General features: G+C 51.7%; 1 protein-coding gene across 1 annotated transcript in view; it reads left to right on the top strand.

Annotated features, from left to right (window-relative positions):
- The window catches only part of LOC128406013 (unconventional myosin-XVIIIb-like), a 176,338-nt gene that overhangs the window by 62,569 nt on the left and 89,108 nt on the right, over window positions 1–24,661 (top strand). The window contains exons 9-13 of the mRNA XM_053373062.1: window positions 176–368; window positions 8,882–8,962; window positions 18,552–18,699; window positions 19,538–19,697; window positions 23,366–23,549. Of these exons, the coding sequence (XP_053229037.1) occupies window positions 176–368; window positions 8,882–8,962; window positions 18,552–18,699; window positions 19,538–19,697; window positions 23,366–23,549 (766 nt within the window). The remainder of the gene's footprint in view (window positions 1–175; window positions 369–8,881; window positions 8,963–18,551; window positions 18,700–19,537; window positions 19,698–23,365; window positions 23,550–24,661) is intronic.

The following is a 24,661-nucleotide window of genomic DNA, read 5'->3' as shown; positions in this document are numbered from 1 at the left end:
GTTGTGGCGATGAAATGAGGAGGAGGGGGGAGAACCATGTATACCACCTTGAGCTCTTCGGAGAAAAGAAAGTAGGGGTATAAATGAAGTACACAAATAAATAAATGAACATCAAAGACCAGACCTGGATTTTGCATGGAAACAAGGCACTCTATCCTAACCACCCTTTCCCTAGGTCCTTCTCTTCAAGTTCCCTCTCCATGGCCTCGATCATGGTGGTGGACACGCCTGGCTTCCACAACCCCCGGCACCAGAAGAGAGAGCGTGCAGCGACTTTTGAGGAGTTCTGTCACAACTATACACAGGAGCGGCTGCAGGGCCTCTTCTACAAGAGAACCTTTGTGTCTACACTGGAGAGGTACCAGGAGGTGAGTCTCCACAATCTGATAACTTCCAGGCTGGATTATTGCAACGCGCCCTACTTGGTGCTGCCCTTGAAGGCAACTTGGACACTCCAGCTGGTCCTAAATGCAGCAGCTAGATTAATGGCTGGGGTTGCCTATAAAACAGCTGCATTGGCTGCCAACTCATTTCCAGGCCCAATTTAAGGTGCTCACATCAGTGTTCAAAGCCTTAAATGACTCAGGCCAACAATACCTAAAATACCACCCACAGACCCCGTTGGGTGCTGAGATTGGAAGAGGGGGCCTCTTGGTTGTTCCACTACTTTCAGAAGTTCAGGGGTCAGCAGCCCAGGAGAGGGCCTTCTCTGTGGCAGCCCTTAAGCTGTGGGAATCCCTCCCCACAGAGGGCACCTGGCACCTTCATTGTACAGCTTCTGAAAAATGCTGAAGATGCAGCTCTTTGCTCTGACCTTTGGCAGTTGAGACACGTATTTTTAAAGACCCACTTAATCAATGTGAGTGTGAGTTGTTTAACCTGTTTTTAATGCTGTGTTTTAATTATTGCAAACAACTGTGCTGTTGTGGTAAGTAGGTGGCGCTGTGGTCTAAACCACTGAGCCTATGGCTTGCTGATCGAAGGTTGGCAGTTTGAACGACGGGGTGAGCTCCCGTTGCTCTGTCCCTGCTCCTGCCAACCTAGCAGTTCGAAAGTACATCAAAGTGCAAGTAGATAAATAGGTACCTGTCAGGGAACTGCCATCGGAGAAGCAGGAGGTGAAAGGGCTCACAGAGGCTGAGAGAGACTATTCAGCTGAGGAGGGAACCAGCAGGGGGAGAGGAGGAGGAGTTCCAAGGGAAAGTGAGTCGGAGGGAGGGCTCAGAGACACTTCCAGCGAAAATAGTGGGGAGGTTTCAGGACCTCCCATAGGGACACCTACTCCTCGCCGGAAACTGTCACGCCGAGAGTCCAGAAGACGCGTTTCTGTTAAGGAACTTTTATGCTGGAAGAAGTTCCGTAAACGCCCACTGTCCGATTCTACGAGCGACTGATGGAGCCATGCTTAAGGAGCTCCGTCACAGACAGAGGTTTGTGGACTTAGCCAAACTCTGAGGGACTAGGATTTTACGCACAAGCAGCTCACCATCCCATCACAGCAATCGGACAGTGCCTGAAAGCAGCTTGTGCAGAGAGGCATCATGAGCAACCCAGCCGGAACCGGGGGAGCAGGAGGAGCTGGAGAGGGTCCAAGCCTGGAAGAAAGGTACAGGGTGTTGGAAGTCCAGCTAGCGCTGCAAACGGCGAGGCTAGAGGAAAGGAGGGCGCAGGATGCAGAAAAGGCAAAAGGCGCCCCACTAGCAAGAAAGATGCCAGGATTGGTGCAGAAGTTTGGGGGGGACCCCAGGAACTATCAAGCCTTTAGGACAGAGATGCAGTATGCTCTCGAGCTGCAGTTTGACGACTTTCCCGACGAGACATCGCGAGTGGCGTTTGTGGTTGGCCATCTCGAAGGGGGGGCGAGAGACTGGGTTAGACCCCTGATGGCAGGGAATAGTGAAATGCTGAAGGACACGAGGAAGTTTTTTCGCGCCATGGATTTGATGTTTTCCAGCGAGATTGAGCAGGGACTGGTGCGCAGACAGTTGATGGCTTGTAAACAGGGGAGCCGATCGGTTCGTGAGTACTGGACTGAGTTTACAATGCTGATACATAAATTGGGGTGGGACCTATCGGCGGAACCCATTCAAATGCTTTTTGAAGAGGGGCTTTCTTCGGCGGTGAAAGACGAACTTTCCCGGGCGCCCAGGGCGGAGTCTATGGACCAGCTGACCAAATCAGCGCTGACCATTGGAGCGCGCCAGGAGGCGAGAGCCTTGGAGAAGCGGGAAGGGAAAGGAGAGCGTTGGAGGGATTTCCTCATTCCAGAGATTCCGGAGCCAAATTTCCCGCCAGGAGAGCCGATGGAAATTGGAACAGCGCGCGCGCGCGCAGTTTCAAATCCCAGTGAAGGGCGGAAGAAGGAGGGGAAGAGCACCAAGAAATGTTATCTCTGCCAGCAGCCAGGTCACTTTGCCAGAGTCTGCCCGCAAAGAAAGGAATGGCAAGGGATGGCGGGAGCTGTTGGGGGGAAGGAGGAAGGAGTCCAGGAGCCAGTAAAAGCCAACGCCTGGCTGCCACCGTCAGGGCACAGCAGCCAGGCCAAGGAGCAGTAAAAGTGCCCACGCCGGAACCTCCAAGACCAGCCCTAGTAATAGAGGTGTTGCTAGAGCTGGCAAACGGATACCCACTAAAGACAAAGGCGCTATTGGACTCAGGCAGCTCCTGTAATTTTATGAGTAAGGCGTTTGCAGCTGAACACCAGATACAGATACTCCCTTTAAGTAACCCCCTGCAGGTGACCACGATCGATGGGAGGGAGCTGTTGGGAGGAGAAGTTAGCCTACAGACCGTCCCAATGGTTATGAGGGTGGCCAGGCACACCGAAAGGATAGCGTTCAATGTGGCCACCCTGGGAGGGGCTCCCGTTATTTTGGGAATGAGCTGGCTAGCGTTGCATGATCCGCTAGTGGGCTGGCATCAGAGAGTGGTCTCCTTTGGGTCAGCACATTGCCTGGAACACTGCAGAGAGGGAAAGGTGCCGGAAGGGGCAAAAGCCTTTCTAGCAGGGACGGAAGTGACGGACAAAGGGAAGGTGCCCAAACAATACGCTGACCTGAGCAAGGTCTTCAGCGAAAGGGAAGCAGATAAACTACCACCGCATAGAGCCTTTGACTGCCAAATCAACCTGGTCCCTGGAGCCCAGCTCCCCGTGGGCAAGCTGTACGCCATGTCAGACAGGGAAATGCAGGAGTTAAGGGAGTTTATTGATAAAAACCTGAAGAGGGGCTTCATCAGAGAGTCCAGAGCGGTGGGGGGGAGCCCAGTGTTTTTTGTGGACAAAAAAAACACACGGATAAACCCAGGCTTGTAGTGGACTACCGGGCCCTAAATGCAGTGTCAGAACCAGTGACTTTCCCCCATGCCCAGAATTGATGACATTTTGACCAGGGTGAGGAAGGGAAAGATATTCACGAAACTGGACCTGAGAGGGGCATACAACCTGATACGAATAAGGAAAGGGGATGAATGGAAAACCACCATGTTCACCCCTTTGGGGGCTTTTGAATATTTAGTTATGCCCTTCGGATTACAATCAGGCTCAGCATGTTTTCAATCGTTCATGAACCACGTCCTGGGACCTCTGCTCTACAAGAATTGCGTGGCCTTCCTCGATGACGTGTTGATATATTCAGAGAATGAGGAGCAGCATGTAAAGGATGTCAGGGAAGTGCTGAGCCAACTGCAAGCAAACCAGCTGTGGGTGAAAGTGGAGAAGTGTCAGTTTCACACCAAGGAGGTGGAATTCCTGGGGTACCGCTTATCAGACAAGGGATTAGCCATGGATCCAGGCAAGGTCCAGGCGGTGCTGGAATGGAAGACACCGAAAACGAAAAAGGATGTGCAAAGGTTCTTAGGGTTTGGGAACTTTTACCGTAAATTCATCAAGAACTTTGCCCACTTAACGGCTCCCATCACGGACTGTCTCAGCAGCAAGAAGAAATTCGTTTGGACGGCGGAGGCGGAGCAAGCATTTGAGGAATTGAAAAGGGCATTCGCTTCGGAAGAACAGCTCCTGCATGTGGATTTACAAAAACCCATGAGAGTGGAAACTGATGCCTCAGACCGGGCGGTGGGGGCGGTGCTGCTTCAGCCGGGGAAGAATAAGTCGGAGTGGAGACCGTGTGCCTTCTTTTCGCGTAAGCTGAACAAATCCGAGAGGAACTACACCGTATATGACCGAGAACTACTCGCCATTCACGAAGCGTTCCGGAGATGGAGACATTTACTAATTGGCGCACAGCATAAGGTGCAAGTGTGTACGGACCACAAGAATTTGGAGTATTGGAGAACGGCACGAGTGCTCAACCAACGACAAGTGAGGTGGGCCCAGGAGTTCTCCAAATTCCATTTTGAAATTTGCTATGTGCCAGGTCCAGAAAACATCAGAGCGGACGCTCTCTCACGCAAACCTGAATATTTGGAGGGGGAGGGAGCGCCTGAAGAGAGACATATCATCCCAGAGGACCGCTGGGTGTGTGGGGCGGCCTGGGTGGGGCAAAGGGAACTGGTAGAGGGAACGGTAAATGATGAATACGCCCAGAATAAGCTCAGAGGTTTAAGGAGAGAGGGAGAAGACCCCGGAGGTTTTGAAGAAAGAAACGGGGCATTGTATTACAAAGGGGCACTATATATACCCGAAGGGGAATTGAGGGGGAGAGTACTCAAACAGCTGCACGACAACCCCACAGCGGGGCATTTTGGGCAACACAAGACCATGTGGTTGGTGACCAGGGAATTTTGGTGGCCCAAGGTGAGGGAGGATGTACGGGAGTATGTAAGAGGGTGTGACCAATGCCAGAGAGCCAAAGGAGAAAGGCGGGCGCCGGCGGGGTTATTAGAACCGTTACCCACACCAGAACGACCGTGGGAGGCGGTATCGATAGATTTTATGACTGATCTGCCTAAATCCCAGGGGAAAACCGCCATACTGGTCGTAGTAGACCTGTTAACTAAGATGGGTCACTCTGTAGCTTGCTCACATGCAGTCACGGAGGAAGAGACAGCGAAATTGTTTGTAGAACATATTTTTAGGCTGCATGGCGCCCCCTTGAGGGTGGTCTCCGACAGAGGGAAACAGTTCACGTCCAGGTTCTGGAGGAAACTTATGAGCTTGTTGCACGTAGAGGTCAATTTTTCGACTGCCAGGCACCCTGAGACCAATGGGCAGGCGGAGAGAGGAAACGGTATCCTCCAACAATACCTGAGGTGTTATGTCAATGACAGAGAGAACGATTGGGTCGAAAAGTTGGCGCTAGCGGAATTTGCCTACAATAATGCGGAGAATGTGTCCACCGGGATGAGCCCCCTTTTGGCTAATTATGGGTGCCACCCCAGGGCGTTTCCAGGGGGAGGAGGGGAGAGATGGAGTGTCCCGGCCGCCGAACATTTTGTAGAAGAAATGGAAGCGATCCATCGTCAACTCCAACTCAACTTAGAAAGGGCCAAAGAAGAATATAAGAGGCAGGCAGACAAGAGCAGAAGGGAAGGTGAAACCATCAGGGTGGGGAGTCAGGTCTGGCTGTCAACCCAAGGGTTGCCGTTCAAGGGGGGTTGCAAGAAATTGAGACCCAAAAGATTGGGACCATTTGAGGTCATCCAACAGGTCAACCCAGTGGCTTTCAGACTCCGGTTACCGAACCACATGAAACTGCTCCCAGTATTCCACAGGTCATTACTGTCACCATATAGGGGGGAAGGTGAAGGGGTATCCACACGGGGGCCAGTCTTAGAAGAAAGGGAAAGCAGCAACCATGTGGCGGAGATCATCGACTCCAGGTGGAAGGGTAATCAGGTGGAGTATTTGGTCGCGTGGGAAGGGGAACCGGAGTCAGAAAACACCTGGGTGACGGCAGAGGAGGTCAGTGACGAGATCTTGATCGAAACGTTCCACCAAAGGTTCCCCAGGAAACCTCAGCCAGTAGCGAGGTTCCGGAGGGAGTACTTTGGCACCACCGACGATGAGGAGGAACTGGAAGGATTCAGGGAATCGGAGTTGGAAGAAGGAACAGACTCCGATGAGGAGGAGTACTTAGAAACCGGAAACAGCAACCGGTGGAGGGAAGTGTTCAAAACTTCGGAAGATGAGGGAGGTTCTTTCAGGGGTTTTGCTCCCTCGCCTCCCGCAGAGGAGGGGAGGGAAGGGGGTGAAGGGGGCCCTGGAGGGGAGGTGGATGTCAGGGAACTGCCATCGGAGAAGCAGGAGGTGAAAGGGCTCACAGAGGCTGAGAGAGACTATTCAGCTGAGGAGGGAACCAGCAGGGGGAGAGGAGGAGGAGTTCCAAGGGAAAGTGAGTCGGAGGGAGGGCTCAGAGACACTTCCAGCGAAAATAGTGGGGAGGTTTCAGGACCTCCCATAGGGACACCTACTCCTCGCCGGAAACTGTCACGCCGAGAGTCCAGAAGACGCGTTTCCGTTAAGGAACTTTTATGCTGGAAGAAGTTCCGTAAACGCCCACTGTCCGATTCTACGAGTGACTGATGGAGCCATGCTTAAGGAGCTCCGTCACAGACAGAGGTTTGTGGACTTAGCCAAACTCTGAGGGACTAGGATTTTACGCACAAGCAGCTCACCATCCCATCACAGTACCGCTCCGGCGGGAAGATAAATGGTTTTTCTGTGTGCTGTTCTGGTTTCGCCAAAAGCGGCTTAGTCATGCTGGCCACATGACCCGGAAAAACTGTCTGCGGACAAACGCTGGCTCCCTCGGTCAGTAAAGCGAGGTGAGCGCCGCAACCCCAGAGTCATTCGTGACTGGACTTAACTGTCAGGGGTCCTTTACCTTTTTTTACTGTGCTGTTGACCAAAAAAAATGAGTATGCCTCGTACAGCGCTCCCTGTCAGGCTCCAAGCAGTTGCTTTTCTCTCTCTCTTTGCATGTGTGTGTTTGGGTCAGGATCAGGTGGACGTGGAAAAGCTGGGGATCACTAGACCAACAAAGGAGAATAAGTTGGGATGCCCTGAGAGGGAAAAGCCAGTCAGGGGTTACGATCCAAAGCAGCCATAAAACGAAGGTAGCAGGAGCATCAGAGTGTTCTCCTAACAGCAGAGGTGAATCAGTTGAATGGAAGAGTGAGCTCTGAGGTTAAGCAGGCTGGTTCTGCAGCCTAGAAAATGCCCTTGAAACATCAAGCTCAGCAGAAGCAGAGTATGGGTGGATCAGGAGGTGAGGCATGGGATTAAACCACTCCAGGCACCTTCTGATAGTTCAGCTCAAAACCCAGAGTCCTCTCCCTGAGAATGGAACAAAAAGTTGCAGTATGGAGTACTTCTATTCATTGTGCCTGCCAGCCAATCAGGCTCTTTCCATTCACACTTACTTACTTTTTATTTTGTCAAACCTTCATTAGGAATTACAAATACAGGCCATCATAAAACATCCATATATAAAATTCTAAAATATATACAAATAATACTCCATCCCATTAACACCTTTTCCCACTTCCCCTTCCCCAGATAGACACTCAGCATTCTCTGGCCCCTGAGCATCCTCACTGGCCTGTTTCAGGGCTTGCTTTCCCCCCTCCTTAAGATTTGCCCCAAAATATTTTTCTGCTTCTGCAACCCTTGAAGCCCCCGTTTTTGTCCCATCTTGGGCGAACCCCATCTTCATTTTGGGGAAAAGTGACAAGCGGGGTGCCGCAGGGTTCTCTCCTGGGCCATTGTTGTTCATCATTTTTATAAATGAAGGAATTGAGGGGGTGCTTATCAAATGTGCAGATGACACCAAACTGGGAGTGGTAGCTAATGCCACAGAAGACAGAATTGAGATTCAAAATGAGCTTAACAGAATTGGGAAATGGGCCCAGGCTAACAAAATGAATTTCAATAGGAACAAACTTAAGGTTCTGCACTTAGGCAGGAAGAACCAGATGCACAAATATAAGATGGGGGACACCTGGCTTACTAGCAGTAAATATGAAAAGGATCTAGGGGTCTTGGTGGGCAACAAGCTTAACATGAGTGTGATACAGGAGCAAAAAAACCTAATACTATACTAGGCTACATCTAAAGAAGTCTAGTGTCCAGGAGAAGGGAAGTAATAGTTCAACTCTATTCTGCCTTGGTGAGAAGAATATTGACAAGCTGGAAAAGTGTGCAAAGGTGGACAGCCAAGATGATCAAGGATCTGGAAAGCAAGCCTTATGAGGAACAGTTGCTGGGTATGTTTAGCCTGGAAAAGAGGGCTGTCCCTCTTCTATGTAAGAGGGAACAAGCTTGTTTTCTCCTGCTCTGGCTTCAAGTTTCAAGAAAGGAGATTCCAGCTAAACATCAGGAAAAACTTTCTGACAGTAAGAGCTGTTTGAGAGAGGAACTGTCTCCCTGGGGAGGTTGTGGACCTTGAAGGTTTTTAAGTAGAAGCTGTATGGCCACCTGTCATGGATGCTTTAGTTGAGATTCCTGCATTGCATGGGTTGGAGTAGATGATCCTCAGGGTCCCTTTCAACTCTACAGTTCTATGATTCTATGATCTTTACTCAGCACCTGCATTTGCAAAGAATATATGATGAATGGGGTGTAGAATCCACAACATTTTCGTGGGGAAGCTCCCCATTTTAAGGAAATGACTAGGTCTTGTGTGGTGCATTCTCCCGACGTCCTCTTATTGTCAGGGCACCTATTGCTTATGAAGCCTGCTTAATATTTACCCCACCCCCGCCATTGCGACAAGAATGACTTGGAAGATGGGAGACAACTCTGGCTCCAGAGGAGTTGGCACTTCAAAGAGGTTGCTTTGATCAGCAAGCTTCAGAATGCCACCAAAGGCAGAGAGAAAAAGTAAAAATACACGACTATATATATTTTTTTAAGTGTGTGAGATGGGTTCTTTTGTTCTATCACTCAAATATAAACTCTGTCTTTGTCCTTCATGTCTTCTAGGAAAATATTGAGGTGCCATTTGATCTCCCCGAAGTCTCCCCAGCAACCACAGTAGCCATTGCAGATCAAAACTCATCCCAGGTAATTAAGAAATGAAAGGGGTGTGTGGAATGGGGGAGGGAGGTGAGTGCTGCCATTTTGCCACTGCCTTGGCCTGGCAGGAATTTAAGTGCAATGCAGAATACCCAGTTGAGGGATCTTGTTTTTCTGTGAAGGATGCGGCTGTGTTTGCTGCTACATTAAGACTTTTCCTGTGGCAGAGAGTGAAGATGGAGAGCTTTGAAGTCCTTGTGGCAAGAGCAGAATGATTACCATAGGCCTGGAGGGATTGCTGGGAAATCAAAGGCAAAAATTCACAACCATACTTTAAAACATGCAAAATTAAAATACTGAAACAGAGTAAAATTACCTCAACTTTCTTAGCATCTGCGTAGGCTTGTTTAAACAATAACATTTTTGGCAGGTGTTGAAAAATATACAGTGAATATGCTGGGAGCTGCCCTCTGAGTTTGCATGGAAATGGCATGTTTATGCATGAAGGGTGGAGGTGCCCAAGACCATGATGGTGCCAAGGCAGGAAATGCAGGCAGCATTAAGATAAATTCAACAGGGTAAATATGTTTTGATGGATGCAATAGTGGAAAACCGATTGGTATACTTTTTGTAAAATATGCAGAGATTTAAGATATGAACTGTCAGGGAACTGCCATCGGAGAAGCAGGAGGTGAAAGGGCTCACAGAGGCTGAGAGAGACTTATCAGCTGGGGAAGGTACCAGCAGGGGGAGAGGAAGAGCTCCAAGGGAAAGTGAGTCGGAGGGAGGGCTCAGAGACACTTCCAGCGAAAATAGTGGGGAGGTTTCAGGACCTCCCATAGGGACACCCACTCCTCGCCGGAAACTGTCACGCCGAGAGTCCAGAAGACGCGTGTCAGAGGCTCAGGAGCAGAAGAGCAGGGGAGAGAGCAAATAGAGAGCGGAGGAGAGGAATCAGAGGGGAGCGTAGGGGAATATGACAGTGGACCGAGAGATTCTATGAGCTTCTCCAGCGAATCAGAAGATTCCCAGGAGGGGGCGCCTATGGTAAGGGCGAGGCGAATCCCAGAGGGGACGATCCATAAACAGGGAACCAGAGGGGAGTCCCAAAGGAGTAGCGGAGAAGTAGGGCCAGTTCCCCCACCAGAGCACAGTGGGGGAGAAGAGGCATGGGAGTCAGGACCAGCGTCTCCTCCATCGGGGAGTGGGGAGACGGAGGGAAGGGCAGGTCCAGCTAGCCTCCCCGAAAGGGGGAGCAGTGACACAAGTGTAACGGTCAGAAGGAAAGTGGGAGGCTGCGCGCGCGCGCCAAGTTCAAATGTGGAGGAGCGCGGGACAGCAGAAAACCCGGATTGGGAGCCAGGTCCTAAAGCCCGAAAGAGGGGGGAGGAGGAGTCGGGAGAATCAGCGTCAGAAGAATCTCGGAGGGCAGAGACTCCGACTAGCAGAAGGACCCAGAGAAAGAAGGAACAGAGGAAGAGGTGGAGTAAAGCTAGAATCTTAAGCTGGTGTCAGGGGGGCGGAGATTCAGATGGGACTTCTATGATCTGACGGATAGATGTAGCGTTGCGCGCTGCACGTCTGGAAATGAGACTGAACTTCAATAAAGACTTTTGAACTTGAGCAAGAAGCAGTGTTGGTCTTGTGTGAGCTGGGACCTTGGGCAGCGCTGACAGTAAGTCCCATCTCAAATAAACTCTGCGAGCTCACGGAGATAGGCAAAGATGACGACTGAGGAAAAAGTCAAGCAATTGCAGGAAGCGGTGTCAACGCTCTACGCAGAATTAGCTGCGTCTAGGAAAAAAGAAGAAGACACAGCTGCGCTCTGCCAGGATCTGCAAGCCAGGTGGGACAAATGGGGAAAGGAGGGGCAGCTGGGAGCCAAGCCGGAGGGAGTTAGCCTCGGGAAAAGGGGGGCAAGCCTTGTGAGCCATTTTGACGGGAACCTGCAGCAGTACCCTAACTTCAGAGCAGAAGTAGTCTTCGCGCTCAATTTGCTTCGGAAAGATTTTAGAGATGAGGAGGAGAAAGTGGGTTTCATAATCACTCATCTGCATGGGGAAGCTAAGTCGTGGCTGCGAACTTTGCTACGCGAAAATGACCCCGCCCTCAAAGATTCAAGCGCTTTTATTGGAGCCATGGACGCTTGCTTTAAATCAACGGTGGATGTGGATGTCGCTAGAAGGGAAATGCATGGATTGCGACAAGGGAGAGCGACGGTGCGCCAGTATCATTCCCGCTTTTTTGGGTTAGTAAATGTGCTGGGCTGGCAGAAGGACTCAGCTGCCGTCAGGGATCTGTTCTGGGAGGGGCTGAATGGAGCCGTTAAAGATGAACTGGCGAGGGGGGAGAGACCCCAAAATACAACAGAAGTAGTCCAAAGGGCGCTTGCAATTGGGGTGCGCCTGGAAGAACGCCCGTGGAGCAGGGAGGAGGGGCGAAGAGCAAACACGTCAGTTAGAACGACTCCCTTCCTACCCAGAGAGACAGAGCGCGCTCAGTCCACGCCTCCTCTCATAAGTGGAGAGGAGCCAATGGAAATCGGAGGTGCAAGGGCTCAGACAGCAAGCAGAGCCCAGACACCAGGAGCAGTCAAGGCGAAGGCTCCTAGAGGGAGCAGGAAGTGTTACATCTGCGACAGTGCACAGCACATGGCGAAAGAGTGTCCCCAGAGGCTCCAGAAGCACACTGCAGCCTCAGCAACTGTTAAAGGAGGAATTCAGCAGGGAGTTGAGCAGCAGGGAAAAGGCGACGCCTGGTTGGAGATGGAGGCTCTGGGGCTCAACCAGGCGAGTCAGTGAAACAGTCCCCAGAGATTTTGCAGCCCACAGACCCCCTCCCACCCAAACCAGTGGTGCAACTCACTGCATCGCTCCAGCTGCCCGATGGGCTCACCCTGGAGGTCCCTATTACCATTGACTCTGGTAGCAACGCAGACTTTGTAGGGTTGGACTTCGTCAAGCAGCATCGCATAGCACTCCTGCCAGCCACGATGCCCCTAAATGTTGTCACGGTAGATGGCAGGAAGATACTGGGAGGAGAGGTGGTACAGCAAACACCGCCTCTGGTGATGCAAATTGGAAACCACCGCGAAGTCATCAGTTTCAACGTCACCCACCTGTCGGACACGCCCATAGTGTTGGGCATGAGTTGGCTGGATAGGCACAGCCCGGCATTAGCGTGGTACCAGCGGCAATTGACCTTCTGCTCTTCCTACTGCGCAGCGCACTGCATCCAGACCTGCCAGGAAGGAGAGGGGCAAGAGGATGCACCGCAGCTACACCTAGGCGTGGTGCAAGCGGTGCCCAACAAGTACAAGGACTTTTTGGAAGTCTTCTGCGAGAAGGAAGCAGACAAGCTGCCTCCCCACAGACCCTACGACTGCAAGATTGACCTCCTGCCAGGGGCGACGCTGCCAACTGGGAAACTGTACTCCATGTCTGAAGACGAAATGCAAGAACTCAGGGAGTTCATAGATCGCAATTTGAAGCGGGGATTCATCCGGGAATCCAAAGCAGTGGGGGGCAGTCCCGTGTTTTTCGTGAAGAAGAGAGACACGCCCGAACGGAGGCTCATAGTGGATTATAGAATCATCAATTCCAGGACAAAGCCCACAGCATTCCCCATGGCCAAAATTGACGACCTGCTCGCGACGGTGAGGAAGGGACGGATCTTCACCAAGTTGGATTTACGAGGGGCCTACAACCTTATACGCATGCGGGAGGGCGACGAGTGGAAGACAGCCATGTTTACGCCTTTAGGAACCTATGAATACAGAGTCATGCCGTTTGGTCTCCAAAATGGCTCCCATTGTTTCCAAGCTTTCATGCACCACGTGCTAGCGGGACTCCTCTACAAGAAGTGCGTCTGCTTTTTAGATGATATCCTGATCTTTTCGGACTCGCAGGAGGCGCACGAGGAGGACGTCAAGGAGGTCCTGCAGAGACTACGGGAGCACAGACTTTACGCCAAACTGGAGAAGTGCCAGTTCGACACGACAGAGGTGGATTTCCTGGGCTACAAGCTGTTCGACAAGGGACTTGCCATGGACAGCGCCAAGGTCCGCTCAGTGTTGGACTGGAAGAGCCCGCGCAACCGGAAGGAGGTCCAGAAGTTCGTCGGTTTCGCCAACTTTTATCGCAAGTTCATCAAGGGGTTCGCGAAGGAGACAGCGGCCATCACGGACACCCTCAGCTCCAAGAAGAAGAAGTTCACCTGGACGGACCAGGCGGAGCAGTCCTTTCGGAGGCTCAAGCGTCTCTTCGCGTCCGAAGAACAGCTGCTACACGTAAACCCCAGCAAACCGATGAGGGTTGAAACGGACGCCTCGGACAGAGCGGTGGGGGCGGTCCTGTTGCAGCAAGATCCGCAAGGGGACTGGAGACCGTGCGCATTCTACTCCAGGAAGCTCAGCACGTCGGAGCAGAACTACACCATCTGGGACAGGGAGTTGCTGGCCATTCATGCAGCTTTCAAGGCGTGGCGGCACTTCCTCGTCGGAGCCAGACACACGGTGCAGGTTCGCACGGACCACAAGAACCTGGAGTACTGGCGCACGGCGAAATTCCTGAACCAGAGACACATCCGCTGGGCGGAGTTCTTTGCAGATTTCGATTTCCGGATAGAATACATCCCGGGAGACAACAACGTCATGGCGGATGCGCTATCCAGGAAGCCGCAGTATCTCGAGGAAGCGGCACCGGCAGCGGCCAAACACATTTTCGCACCAGAGGTGTGGGCGTGCGCTTCAGCCGCAGTGGACCTGGACGCAGTCCGTCGTGCGCTACAGGCGGATTCGTTTGCGCAAACCAAGATGGAGGAGGTGCGAAACGGCACAGCGAGGGACGACGAGTTCCAGATACGCGACGGACTACTCCTCCGCAAAGGGGCTCTCTACGTACCGGGAGAAGACCTTCGCGCGAGAGTCTTGCAGCAGCTGCACGACGCGCCCAGCGCTGGGCACTTCGGCAAGGACAAGACGGCGGAATTAGTCACCAGGGACTTTTGGTGGCCCAAGGTGCGGGGAGAAGTTGCGGATTACGTTTCCAGGTGTGACACCTGCCAAAGGGCCAAGCCAGTACACAGGAAGCCGGCGGGTCTGCTGGAACCGCTGCAGACGCCGCTCGAACCATGGGAGAAAGTGGCCCTGGACTTTGTTACAGATCTGCCCAGTTCGCGCGGCAAAACAGCAGTACTCGTGGTCGTAGACCTCTTCACCAAAATGGCGCATTTCATTCCGTGCGCGAAGGTGGCCACAGCGGAACAGACCGCCAAGCTGTTCATAGACCACGTGTTCAAAGCTCACGGCCTGCCGCGGTCCATCCTGTCCGACCGGGGCCGCCAATTCATCTCGAACTTTTGGCAGAAGCTGCTGGGCATCCTGAACGTCAAGATCAACTTAGCGTCGGCACGACACCCGCAGACCAACGGACAAGCGGAGAGGGTCAACGCCATCATGCAGCAGTACCTGCGATGCTACGCCAATCAACAGCCCTCGACCTGGGTGGACTACCTACCGCTAGCCGAGTTTGCCTACAACAACACGAAGCACGGGTCTACAGGGGTGACACCGTTCTTCGCCAACAATGGGCGCCACCCCAGAACCTTCCCGGGGTTGGAGACCGAGGCAGAGGGGGAGCCACGGGGGGCAGAGCACTTAGCCGCAGAGTTACAGGAGGTCCATGAGCAACTCCGAAGGCACTTGGAACTCGCGAAACACGCCTACAAGATGCAGGCAGACAGGCACAGGAGGGTTGGGGAAGACATACAGGTAGGGGACTGGGTCTGGTTAGCAGCTCAGGCAGTGCCGGCCAGAACGCTAGCTAAGAGGAAGCTAGGACACAAGCAGCTGGGACCTTACCAGGTCGCGGCACAAATCAATCCAGTGGCCTACCGGTTGACACTCCCGGAGGGCTCCAGAATGCACCCAGTCTTTCACAGGTCAGTGCTCACGCCTTACAAGGCGCCCCACAGGTTTCAGGCGCCAGGGACCGCACCAGCTCCACGTAGCCCATCGCCAGCAGGGGAGGGACCACAGAGGGCGACGCCACTCAACGAGGTCACAGAGATTTTGGACTCCAGATGGGGGGAAGAGGGAGTTGAATATCTCCTCGCCAGGGAGGGTACTCCGGCCAGCGCCAACGAGTGGGTGCCGTGCTACGCCGTGGAGGAGCACTATCTCAAAGACGAGTTCCATTCGATCTTCCCACACAGACCCATGCCGGCGGAGTATTTTGACGACTGGCTTTTCACACCCACACTGTCAGCCAGCACGTTCCAAGGTTTCTCCTCAGATGAGGAGCCGACGCCGGGGATGAGCTCCCCGGAGGGGTCGCTCTCGGGGTTTGCCACGGACCGCTCCTATTGGTGGGACACTCAACCAGAAGTGGGGTGGAGCAGGGAACTGCTGAGGGGGCCCTTGCACACAGCCTCACCCGAGGGACCGGGGGGAGAGGAGGACATGGACGTGTGGGGGGAGGATCTTGGTTTTGAGCACGACAGCAGAGAAATGGAAGCAGAGGAAGTCGACGTCGACGAACCCATCGTGGGGGGGCCTGATCCCGCTGGACGGTTGCACACCAGGGAGAGAGAACGGAAGCCAGCACTCACACCCCCAGCGCTGGAGCACCTGGAACCCACACCCGAAGAGGGGGAGGGGGGAAGGGGGGGCTTCGAGGGGGGGATGGATGTCAGAGGCTCAGGAGCAGAAGAGCAGGGGAGAGAGCAAATAGAGAGCGGAGGAGAGGAATCAGAGGGGAGCGTAGGGGAATATGACAGTGGACCGAGAGATTCTATGAGCTTCTCCAGCGAATCAGAAGATTCCCAGGAGGGGGCGCCTATGGTAAGGGCGAGGCGAATCCCAGAGGGGACGATCCATAAACAGGGAACCAGAGGGGAGTCCCAAAGGAGTAGCGGAGAAGTAGGGCCAGTTCCCCCACCAGAGCACAGTGGGGGAGAAGAGGCATGGGAGTCAGGACCAGCGTCTCCTCCATCGGGGAGTGGGGAGACGGAGGGAAGGGCAGGTCCAGCTAGCCTCCCCGAAAGGGGGAGCAGTGACACAAGTGTAACGGTCAGAAGGAAAGTGGGAGGCTGCGCGCGCGCGCCAAGTTCAAATGTGGAGGAGCGCGGGACAGCAGAAAACCCGGATTGGGAGCCAGGTCCTAAAGCCCGAAAGAGGGGGGAGGAGGAGTCGGGAGAATCAGCGTCAGAAGAATCTCGGAGGGCAGAGACTCCGACTAGCAGAAGGACCCAGAGAAAGAAGGAACAGAGGAAGAGGTGGAGTAAAGCTAGAATCTTAAGCTGGTGTCAGGGGGGCGGAGATTCAGATGGGACTTCTATGATCTGACGGATAGATGTAGCGTTGCGCGCTGCACGTCTGGAAATGAGACTGAACTTCAATAAAGACTTTTGAACTTGAGCAAGAAGCAGCGTTGGTCTTGTGTGAGCTGGGACCTTGGGCAGCGCTGACAACGCGTTTCCGTTAAGGAACTTTTATGCTGGAAGAAGTTCCGTAAACGCCCACTGTCCGATTCTACGAGCGACTGATGGAGCCATGCTTAAGGAGCTCCGTCACAGACAGAGGTTTGTGGACTTAGCCAAACTCTGAGGGACTAGGATTTTACGCACAAGCAGCTCACCATCCCATCACATGAACCAAGGGAAATGAAGAAGGGAAATGAACCAAGGAAAGAGAAGAAGAGAAGTCATTGATATAACAAGGATGTAAAATGTTTATTTGAAATTGTAAAACAGAAAATTTAATAAAAATTATATATATATATTTAAAGGCAGGAAATGCAAACCACCCCACACCATAGGTGGTAAATGCAAAACATAACCTTAATTCTAACATTAAATTGGTCTGGTGACCCATCACAACTGACGTCACGGGCACTGTCCAATTGGAGGCTTGCACACTTGGTTCTCTCTCTCCAAGTGACAAAATTACAGTTTGGTTTCTGGGGGTGGCCTGTGGGTGGGAAATGATCTTTACTTGGAGTACTATCAACAGAAAAGTGTATATGGATTGTGTTATGTATCAAGATGGAGGACATATGTCCCTCAGTTGCTGCTGGACTCCCATCAGCCCCAGGCAGAATGGTGAAGGCAAGATAGGAATTCCACTTCAGCAGTATCTGTAAGACCACAGGACCCATTCCTGTCTTTCAGCCTAAGAGACTGCCCATAAAGGTCCCAGGGCACCATGTAGCCCATGAGCACCCTTGGAATGTTGAGAGTGCACTGTGCACGCCACCTTTGGGTGCTTTTCCTGTCACCAGGGTCACCCCCAGACATAGAGAGAGAGAGAGGGAGACTGAGGATGCACACACAGACTTTCTGTCTTTTCCAAGGGATGTGGATGAATATCTGATCCAGGAGAACCGAAATGCATTTTTCTTGCAGTTCCATGATTTTTACATGGAGCTCCTCTCAAAACACCCTCAAAGTAAAGCTTGCACTGGTCAAGCGCACAGTGAAAACCACAGAAATGCAGAATAGTGAGGATTTTCATGATTTTTACATAGGATCACATTCACAGCAAGCTTTCCAACAAATCACAGGACACATCTGTGGACATGCATAGAGGTGACCTATGATTTAGTAGGGATTTGGAGGGAATCCTTTGGGTTTTTTTAAAAAAATATTATGAAGATCCAGAAGGTTCCATGTCTCAGATCCATGTTTTTGAACCATGGCAAGGCTGGATGATTTTTATGATTCTATCAGCAGTGACAGTTGTGATCTGTGATTTTGTGACAGTTTGGTGCCAGAGATTTGTAAACAGACTGTTAGGTTTCCAAGGGGTTGCTCGTGCGCAAGCTGGCAAATCTCTCCCTGGCTGGCTGCTAATGTAAACTTTATCTGTCCGGAGAGCCACTCACCCGTGGCTGACTCAACTGGCTGAATCCGTGAGTGGGCGTTTCTTAAACTTCCTCCAGCAAAGAAGCTCCTTCACGCCCAGTCTCCGCCTTCCCTCTCTGCGTGAAAGCCTTCTGTGCAGAGAGGGCGTGGGCAGCAGAGGAACCCTTCCCTCCCCGCTTGTCCCAGGCAAGGAGTCATGGGACCGCCTCGCCGCTTCCGACTCCTGCACCCCCTCTCCACTGGAGCTGCGTTTATTCTCTTCCCCAGAAGATGAGCTGTTTCTCCCGATCCCTGGAGGCTCTCTATAATCCCTCTGGCTTTTGCTCTCTCCCTCCGGCACTGATGGCAGTTCCCTGATACAGACTATGCACTTGCAAGGCTTACTGGATTTCATTTGTATGTGTTGGGGCACAAAGCTTCTCTCTCTCTCTCTCTCTCTCTCTCTCTCTCTCTCTCTCTCTCTCTCTCTCTCTCTCTCTCTCCCTTTCCTTCCAACCTTCATGGATGCTCTGCTATCTGTTTCAATGCTCACCTGAGCTGTGAAAAGCACATAGAACTGAAATCAGAAGCTGGAAAGAGCAGCACACTTCCAGCTTCTTCCTTTTCCTCTAGGGGCTTTTCAAGCAGGCGGGAAAGGCAACCGCCCTCACCCCTCACAAGAAGTATGGGTGGGGAGGCTTCAGGTGCTTCATGGGCGCCAGGGGAAGTCCAGTGACCTCAGCAATATTCCCTGGCCCTACTTACAATAGCTGGTCTGTTTCTCCTGCCCCTCTAGGTCCATGCCACCCCTGGGGGCCAGGCAGAAGACCCCAAGGGCCTGTTCTGGATTCTGGATGAGGAGGCCTTGATCCAAGGCTCCAGTGACAGCACTGCGCTCAACCGTCTGTGCTCTTACTTTGTGAAGGAGGGTCCGATCAATGAAGGTAAAATGGAGGGGCCCTCAGCTCCTGTTGACATGGGGTTGGGGACATTATGTGGCTGGGTTGGTACAGGTCTGTCCACAGCCTGGCTCTTTAAGACTGCTCAGCCTCCATCCAAGGCTCCACTGTCTGCAATGGGACTGTCTCTGGCCCATTGACCCTTGGGTTGCCCATCTCCCACCTATTGGCATCAGGGCGTCTTCCTGGTCACATGATTGGCTGGATACAACCGACTGTCAGTCAAGACTCATGGGAGGGTGGGGTCAATGCCTTTCAAAGCTGGACTTGGTGAAGTGCCCTTTGTCCTCCATTCACCACCTCTGCTGCTACACCCAAGGAGACCAGAGGCCTGTTTTATGTGTCCTGAACCTTCCAGCATTCAGCTTTGTTGGATGTCCTTGATTTCTAGAGTTATGAGAGAGGGTGGAAAGCTTTTCTGTATCCACTTTCTGCTTGCCAGGCATAATGTTATACACTTCTATCATGTTACCTTTTACTCCTCTTTTCTCGAAGCTAAAATGTTCCGAACACTGCAACCTTTCTTCATAGGGGAGTTGCTCTACCCCCTCAATCATTTTAGTTGACCTTTTCAGAAATGACCTTTCATGTTTTAAGGGACAATGGGGCTCCCTGTGTGGATTCTAACCCTTGCTGAGAGCTCCCAAGTGGTGCAAGGCAAGATTTCACCCAGGTCACTCATTCACACCATTTTGGAGATTTCCCTTGCCATTCCTTGGAAAGTCCTTTTACCCCTCCCCTGGCCTGCACCTGCCATTTGCTCATTCCCTTTCTTCCCACTTAAGTAACCCTCTCCTATTTCGTCGATGTCTCTTCACTGCAGGACAGGGATCCCTGCGCAAGTGTGAGCAGGCCCTGCAGTTCGAGATTGCCCACCAGCTCGGCCAAGACCCCGTCCGCTATGATGCCACTGGCTGGGTAAACAAAGCCAAGTGGAACCTCTCAGTGCAGAATGCCATCCAAGTCCTGCAGGAGTCGAAAATGTAAGTTCTTCTGCATGCAGAATTCCATGCCAGAGGCAGCGCCAAACTCAGGTCCTGGGGGAAGTTTATCTGTTTAGTTTTATTTCATGCAATTTATTTATCACTTGATATTGGAATTTGAACTCCTCACCCAATAAAGCTAAGAGGGAGGAGATGCAGTCGTTCATATTGTGCCTCAGAATTAATTGATTAAATTCAATGCCCAGTGGTGTGCTGATGGCTGGTTTTAAAAGGGATCAGCATTGGGGAGAATTGAAGGCCCACACAAGGACAGGAACACAAGTGGAAACTGCTATTAAGTCATGATGACATGGCAGTCTCCCATCACCATGATTCATAAATAAGTGGAACTTATTCAGCTATGTGTTGGAAATGCCCCAGAGCAAGAGGGAGATTGCTATCACATGTGGTGGGGTTGTTAACTAGCAAAAAAGGTATTGGAATTTAATTTAAGTACCAAGTGGAAAATATATTAGGAGATGCAATCCCACAAGACCCCAGTTTTTTGTTAAATTATATGAATGACTTGGTAAAAGCAAGCAGAAAAAATAGTCTTTTATTTACTATTATTATTATTATTATTATTTATTATTTGTACCCCGCCAATCTGGCTGGGTTTCCCCAGCCACTCTGGGCGGCTTCCAACAAAGATGAAAAATACACTAAAATGTCACATATTAAAAACTTCCCTAAACAGGGCTGCCTTCAGATGTCTGCTGAATGTCAGGTAGTTGTTTATCGCTTTGACATCTGATGGGAGGGCGTTCCACAGGGCGGGCGCCACTACCGAGAAGGCCCTCTGCCTGGTTCCCTGTAACTTGGCCTCTCGCAGTGAGGGAACCGCCAGAAGGTCCTCGGAGCTGGACCTCAGTGTCCGGGCAGAACGATGGGGGAGGAGACGCTCCTTCAGGTATACTGGACCGAGGCCGTTTAGGGCTTTAAAGGCCAGCACCAACACTTTGAATTGTGCTCGGAAACGTACTGGGAGCCAATGTAGGTCTTTCAAGACCGGTGTTATATGGTCTCGGTGGCCGCTCCCAGTCACCAGTCTAGCTGCCGCATTCTGGATTAGTTGTAGTTTCCGGGTCACCTTCAAAGGTAGCCCCACGTAGAGCGCATTGCAGTAGTCCAAGCGGGAGATAACCAGAGCATGCACCACTCTGGTGAGACAGTCTGCAGGCAGATAGGGTCTCAGCCTACGTACCAGATGGAGCTGGTAAACAGCTGCCCTGGATACAGATTTGACCTGTGCCTCCATGGACAGCTGTGAGTCCAAAATGACTCCCAGGCTGCGCACCTGGTCCTTCAGGGGCACAGTTACCCCATTCAGGACCAGGGAGTCCTCCACACCCGCCCGCCTCCTGTCCCCCCAAAACAGTACTTCTGTCTTGTCAGGATTCAACCTCAATCTGTTAGCCGCCATCCATCCTCCAACTGCCTCCAGACACTCACACAGGACCTTCACTGCCTTCACTGTTCTGATTTAAAAGAGAGGTAGAGCTGGGTATCATCTGCATATTGATGGACACCCAGCCCAAACCTCCTGATGATCTCTCCCAGCGGCTGCATGTAAATGTTGAAAAACATGGGGGAGAGGACAGAACCCTGAGGCACCCCACAAGTGAGAGCCCAGGGGTCTGAACACTCATCCCCCCCCACCACTTTCTGAACACGGCCCAGGAGGAAGGAGCGGAACCACTGTATGACAGTGCCCCCAGCTCCCAGCCCCTCAAGACGGTCCATTTATTATTTATACCCCACCCATCTGCCTGGGTTTCCCCAGCCACTCTGGGTGGCTCCCAGTTGAATATTAAAAACACAATACAGCATTGAATGTTAAAAACTTCCCTAAACAGGGCTGCCTTCAGATGTCTTTTAAAAGTAGGATAGTTGCTTATTTCCTTGACATCTGATGGGAGGGTGTTCCACAGGGCGGGCGCCACCACCGAGAAGGCCCTCTGCCTTGTTCCCTGTAACTTCGCTTCTCACAGCGAGGGAACTGCCAGAAGGCCCTTGGAGCTGGACCTCAGTGTCCGGATAGAACAATGGGGGTGGAGGCACTCCTTCAGGTATACTGGGTCGAGGCCGTTTAGGGCTTTATAGGTCAGCACCAACACTTTGAATTGTGCTTGGAAATGTACTGGAAGCCAATGCAGGTCTCTTCAGGAGGCCACAGAGAATCCCATCTCTAAGGGAGCAGTCAGGAAAAATGGGGGAGGTGATGTTGCACCAGAGGGAGAAGAAACACCTTTGCAAGGTAAACTGAGGCAGAGGCAGAGTCACCTAATTTTTGGAGGGTGGTGGGTAGGGCGAGGACACCTCAGCCAAACAGCTTAGAACATTTTAAAATTTAATTTAATTAATATCTGCAAAATTAGTTCTGCATCTCTGCCCATTTAGCACTTTCTCCCCTTTCGCTGCACTGGTTGCCTTCCTTCCCTTAATGAACAATAGAACTTTAATTGGAATTGGAACATCCCCTGGGGATTTGAAAGCTCCATGATTGGAGGGGAAAGTGATTTGCTTTCAGAAGGCAGCCTGTGGCCCCTGGTCCTCCCATTAATCCCAAAAAAGGAGGAGGAGGAGGAGGAGGAAGAAGAGGAAGAGGAAGAGGAAGAGGAAGAGGAAGAGGAAGAAGAAGAAGAAGAGGCTTAAAAATGTACATTTATGGTTGGCTGGGAACCAGCTAGGAATATTAATTCCATAAGGTGAAGATCTAAGGATGTTAATGTTTAAGTTAAATTTCATTTATGGTTGGCTTCCTCTTTAGCACCACGCAGCCTCTCCCAGCTGGAGAGGTTGCACGCGGCTATGGCAGAAGCCTCTTCTGCCTGCGTGCCTTTCCGCTGCTCCCCGACCTGCTCTTTGGGGCTGGCGGGGGGGTTCCCCCCACCAGCCCCAAAGAGCAGGTCGAAAGGAACCCGAAGCCTCCAGAGTGCAGCAGGAACTCCCGCCGTGCTCCAGAGGCTTTGGGTTGCCTTCACTGAAGCCTGGAGAGCGAGAGGGGTCGGTGTGCACCGACCCCTCTCACTCTCCAGGCTTCCTGAAGGTGACTGAAGGCACCTTGAACGGCACCTTCTGCGCTGGGCAGAGAGGGGGAGATTTTTTTTTCTTGTTCTCCCCCTCTAAAACAAGGTGTGTCCTATGGTCGGGTGCGTCCTATAGAGCGAAAAATACGGTAAACCTTCTGATGGTAGGAGCTGTTTGACAGTGGAATGGGCAATGGAGGTTTTTAAGCAGAGGCTGGATGGCCAAGTGTCTGGGGTGCTTTAGCTGAGTTCCTGCATTTCAGGGGGTTGGACCAGATGACCCTTGGAATCTCTTCCAACTCTACAATTCTATGATTCTAAGTGAGTGGGGCATGCGGAGAGTAGCAGCAGGAGCTGAGCCCTGCTGCCTCTGCTGCCCACAGCAACTCCTGGACGGTCTTCTTAAATGATTAATGGGTCATGTATAATGACATCACTCTTGTGACATTGCTAGGGGCTGCCCCTTGGTCTCAGGTTTGGGCCCTGAAATCTCAGGCTCTGGGATGCTTCTGACCTTGCAGCCCTATTTTGGAGATGCACAAGGATCTCCTTCCCTCCCTTACACACACTAACCAAGGCCCATCTTATATCATACAAGGGCAGCTCTTAAGGTTGGGTGATGCATTTCCCTCTCCACAGAGACCCTCTGAAGAAACTGTTTCTGTTGCGGTCCAAAGTGCCCCTGATATGCCGGTCTGTTGCGGGGCTGGAGGGGAACTCCCAGCAAGCACTGCAGCGAGTTGGCTGCGTGAGGAAGACTTTCACTAGCAGCTTTGCAGCTGTGAAGAAGAAGTCTGTGTGTGCTCAGATCAAGCTTCAGCTGGTGAGCGAAAGGGTTGCCTAGAACTGGCAGAGGGGCCCAGGACTTTTTTATGCATCAAGTCCAGTTTTGCTTTAAGTTATTCAGTTATTATGCTGTTGTATGCCCCCCCGTCCCCAAGTGGCATGAGGCTCCAGGGGTGCCTGCACTTTCCCGGGGTTTGGTTTCCTTGGAATGAAGTTCAGCCATGTCAATGTGAAAGTCTTTAGGCTATAGGGCTTTATTTTCACATGTATACACCTGAGCACAGGATGCATGGGTTCATAGTGTTAACTCCCCAACAAATTTTGTTTCCCCATAGGGTTCCAGGGGACCCCCAAACTCACAGCTTTGAATCTCCAATTTCCAGCATGAGCCAAAACTCTTCCCCCCACCCCACACGTCTTGGCTTATTGTTCTCCCCACAAGGATGATGTGGCATCCAGCCAAGTGAGGTGGGAAAGGCCTGCCCATTTTCCTCTATGGCAATAGAGCAATCACTTTGGGCAAGTAAATGACAGTACTTAACTGGCCAGCCAAGGGCTTTACCTTAACCGAGGAACTACTATGACTGGTTCAGCAGGCTTCCTCTCATAGATTCTAATCCCACACACAGTGGATCACAGATTTGGGATCTGCAATCAAACCAATACATTTATCCTCCCCCCAACCTGGGGCCTTCCATATTTTCTTACTCGAACTTCCATCAGCCTCAGCATCATACAGCTGTGCTGACAAACCTCTGGAGGGCACCACGTGGTGAAAGTTGTTGTAAAGGTAAAGCGACCCCTGATCATTAGGTCCAGTCGTGGCTGACTCTGGGGTTGCGGCGCTCATCTCGCTTTATTCAGCTTTATACAGCTTCCGGGTCATGTGGCCAGCATGACTAAGAGCAGCGCACGGAAACAGAAAGTTGTTGTACATACCATATTTACTCAAATCTAATGCTCACCTTTATTGGCCAAATTACACTGTGAAAATTAAGATGCCATTAGAGTCGATGGCACATTGACATTCACTAGCAAATACTTTTTTTGGTTTCAAGGTTCTGAAAATTGAGGTGCGCATTAGATTCGATGGCACAGTAGACTCAAGTAAATACGGTATTTTGGATGTGATCCTTGGTATTTTTCCAG

Source organism: Podarcis raffonei, chromosome W, assembly GCF_027172205.1.
Source record: "Podarcis raffonei isolate rPodRaf1 chromosome W, rPodRaf1.pri, whole genome shotgun sequence".
In the NCBI taxonomy this organism is placed as follows: Eukaryota; Metazoa; Chordata; class Lepidosauria; order Squamata; family Lacertidae; genus Podarcis; species Podarcis raffonei.
The sequence above is the reverse complement of the archived record's forward strand: the minus strand, read 5'-3'. Positions and strand labels throughout refer to the sequence as shown.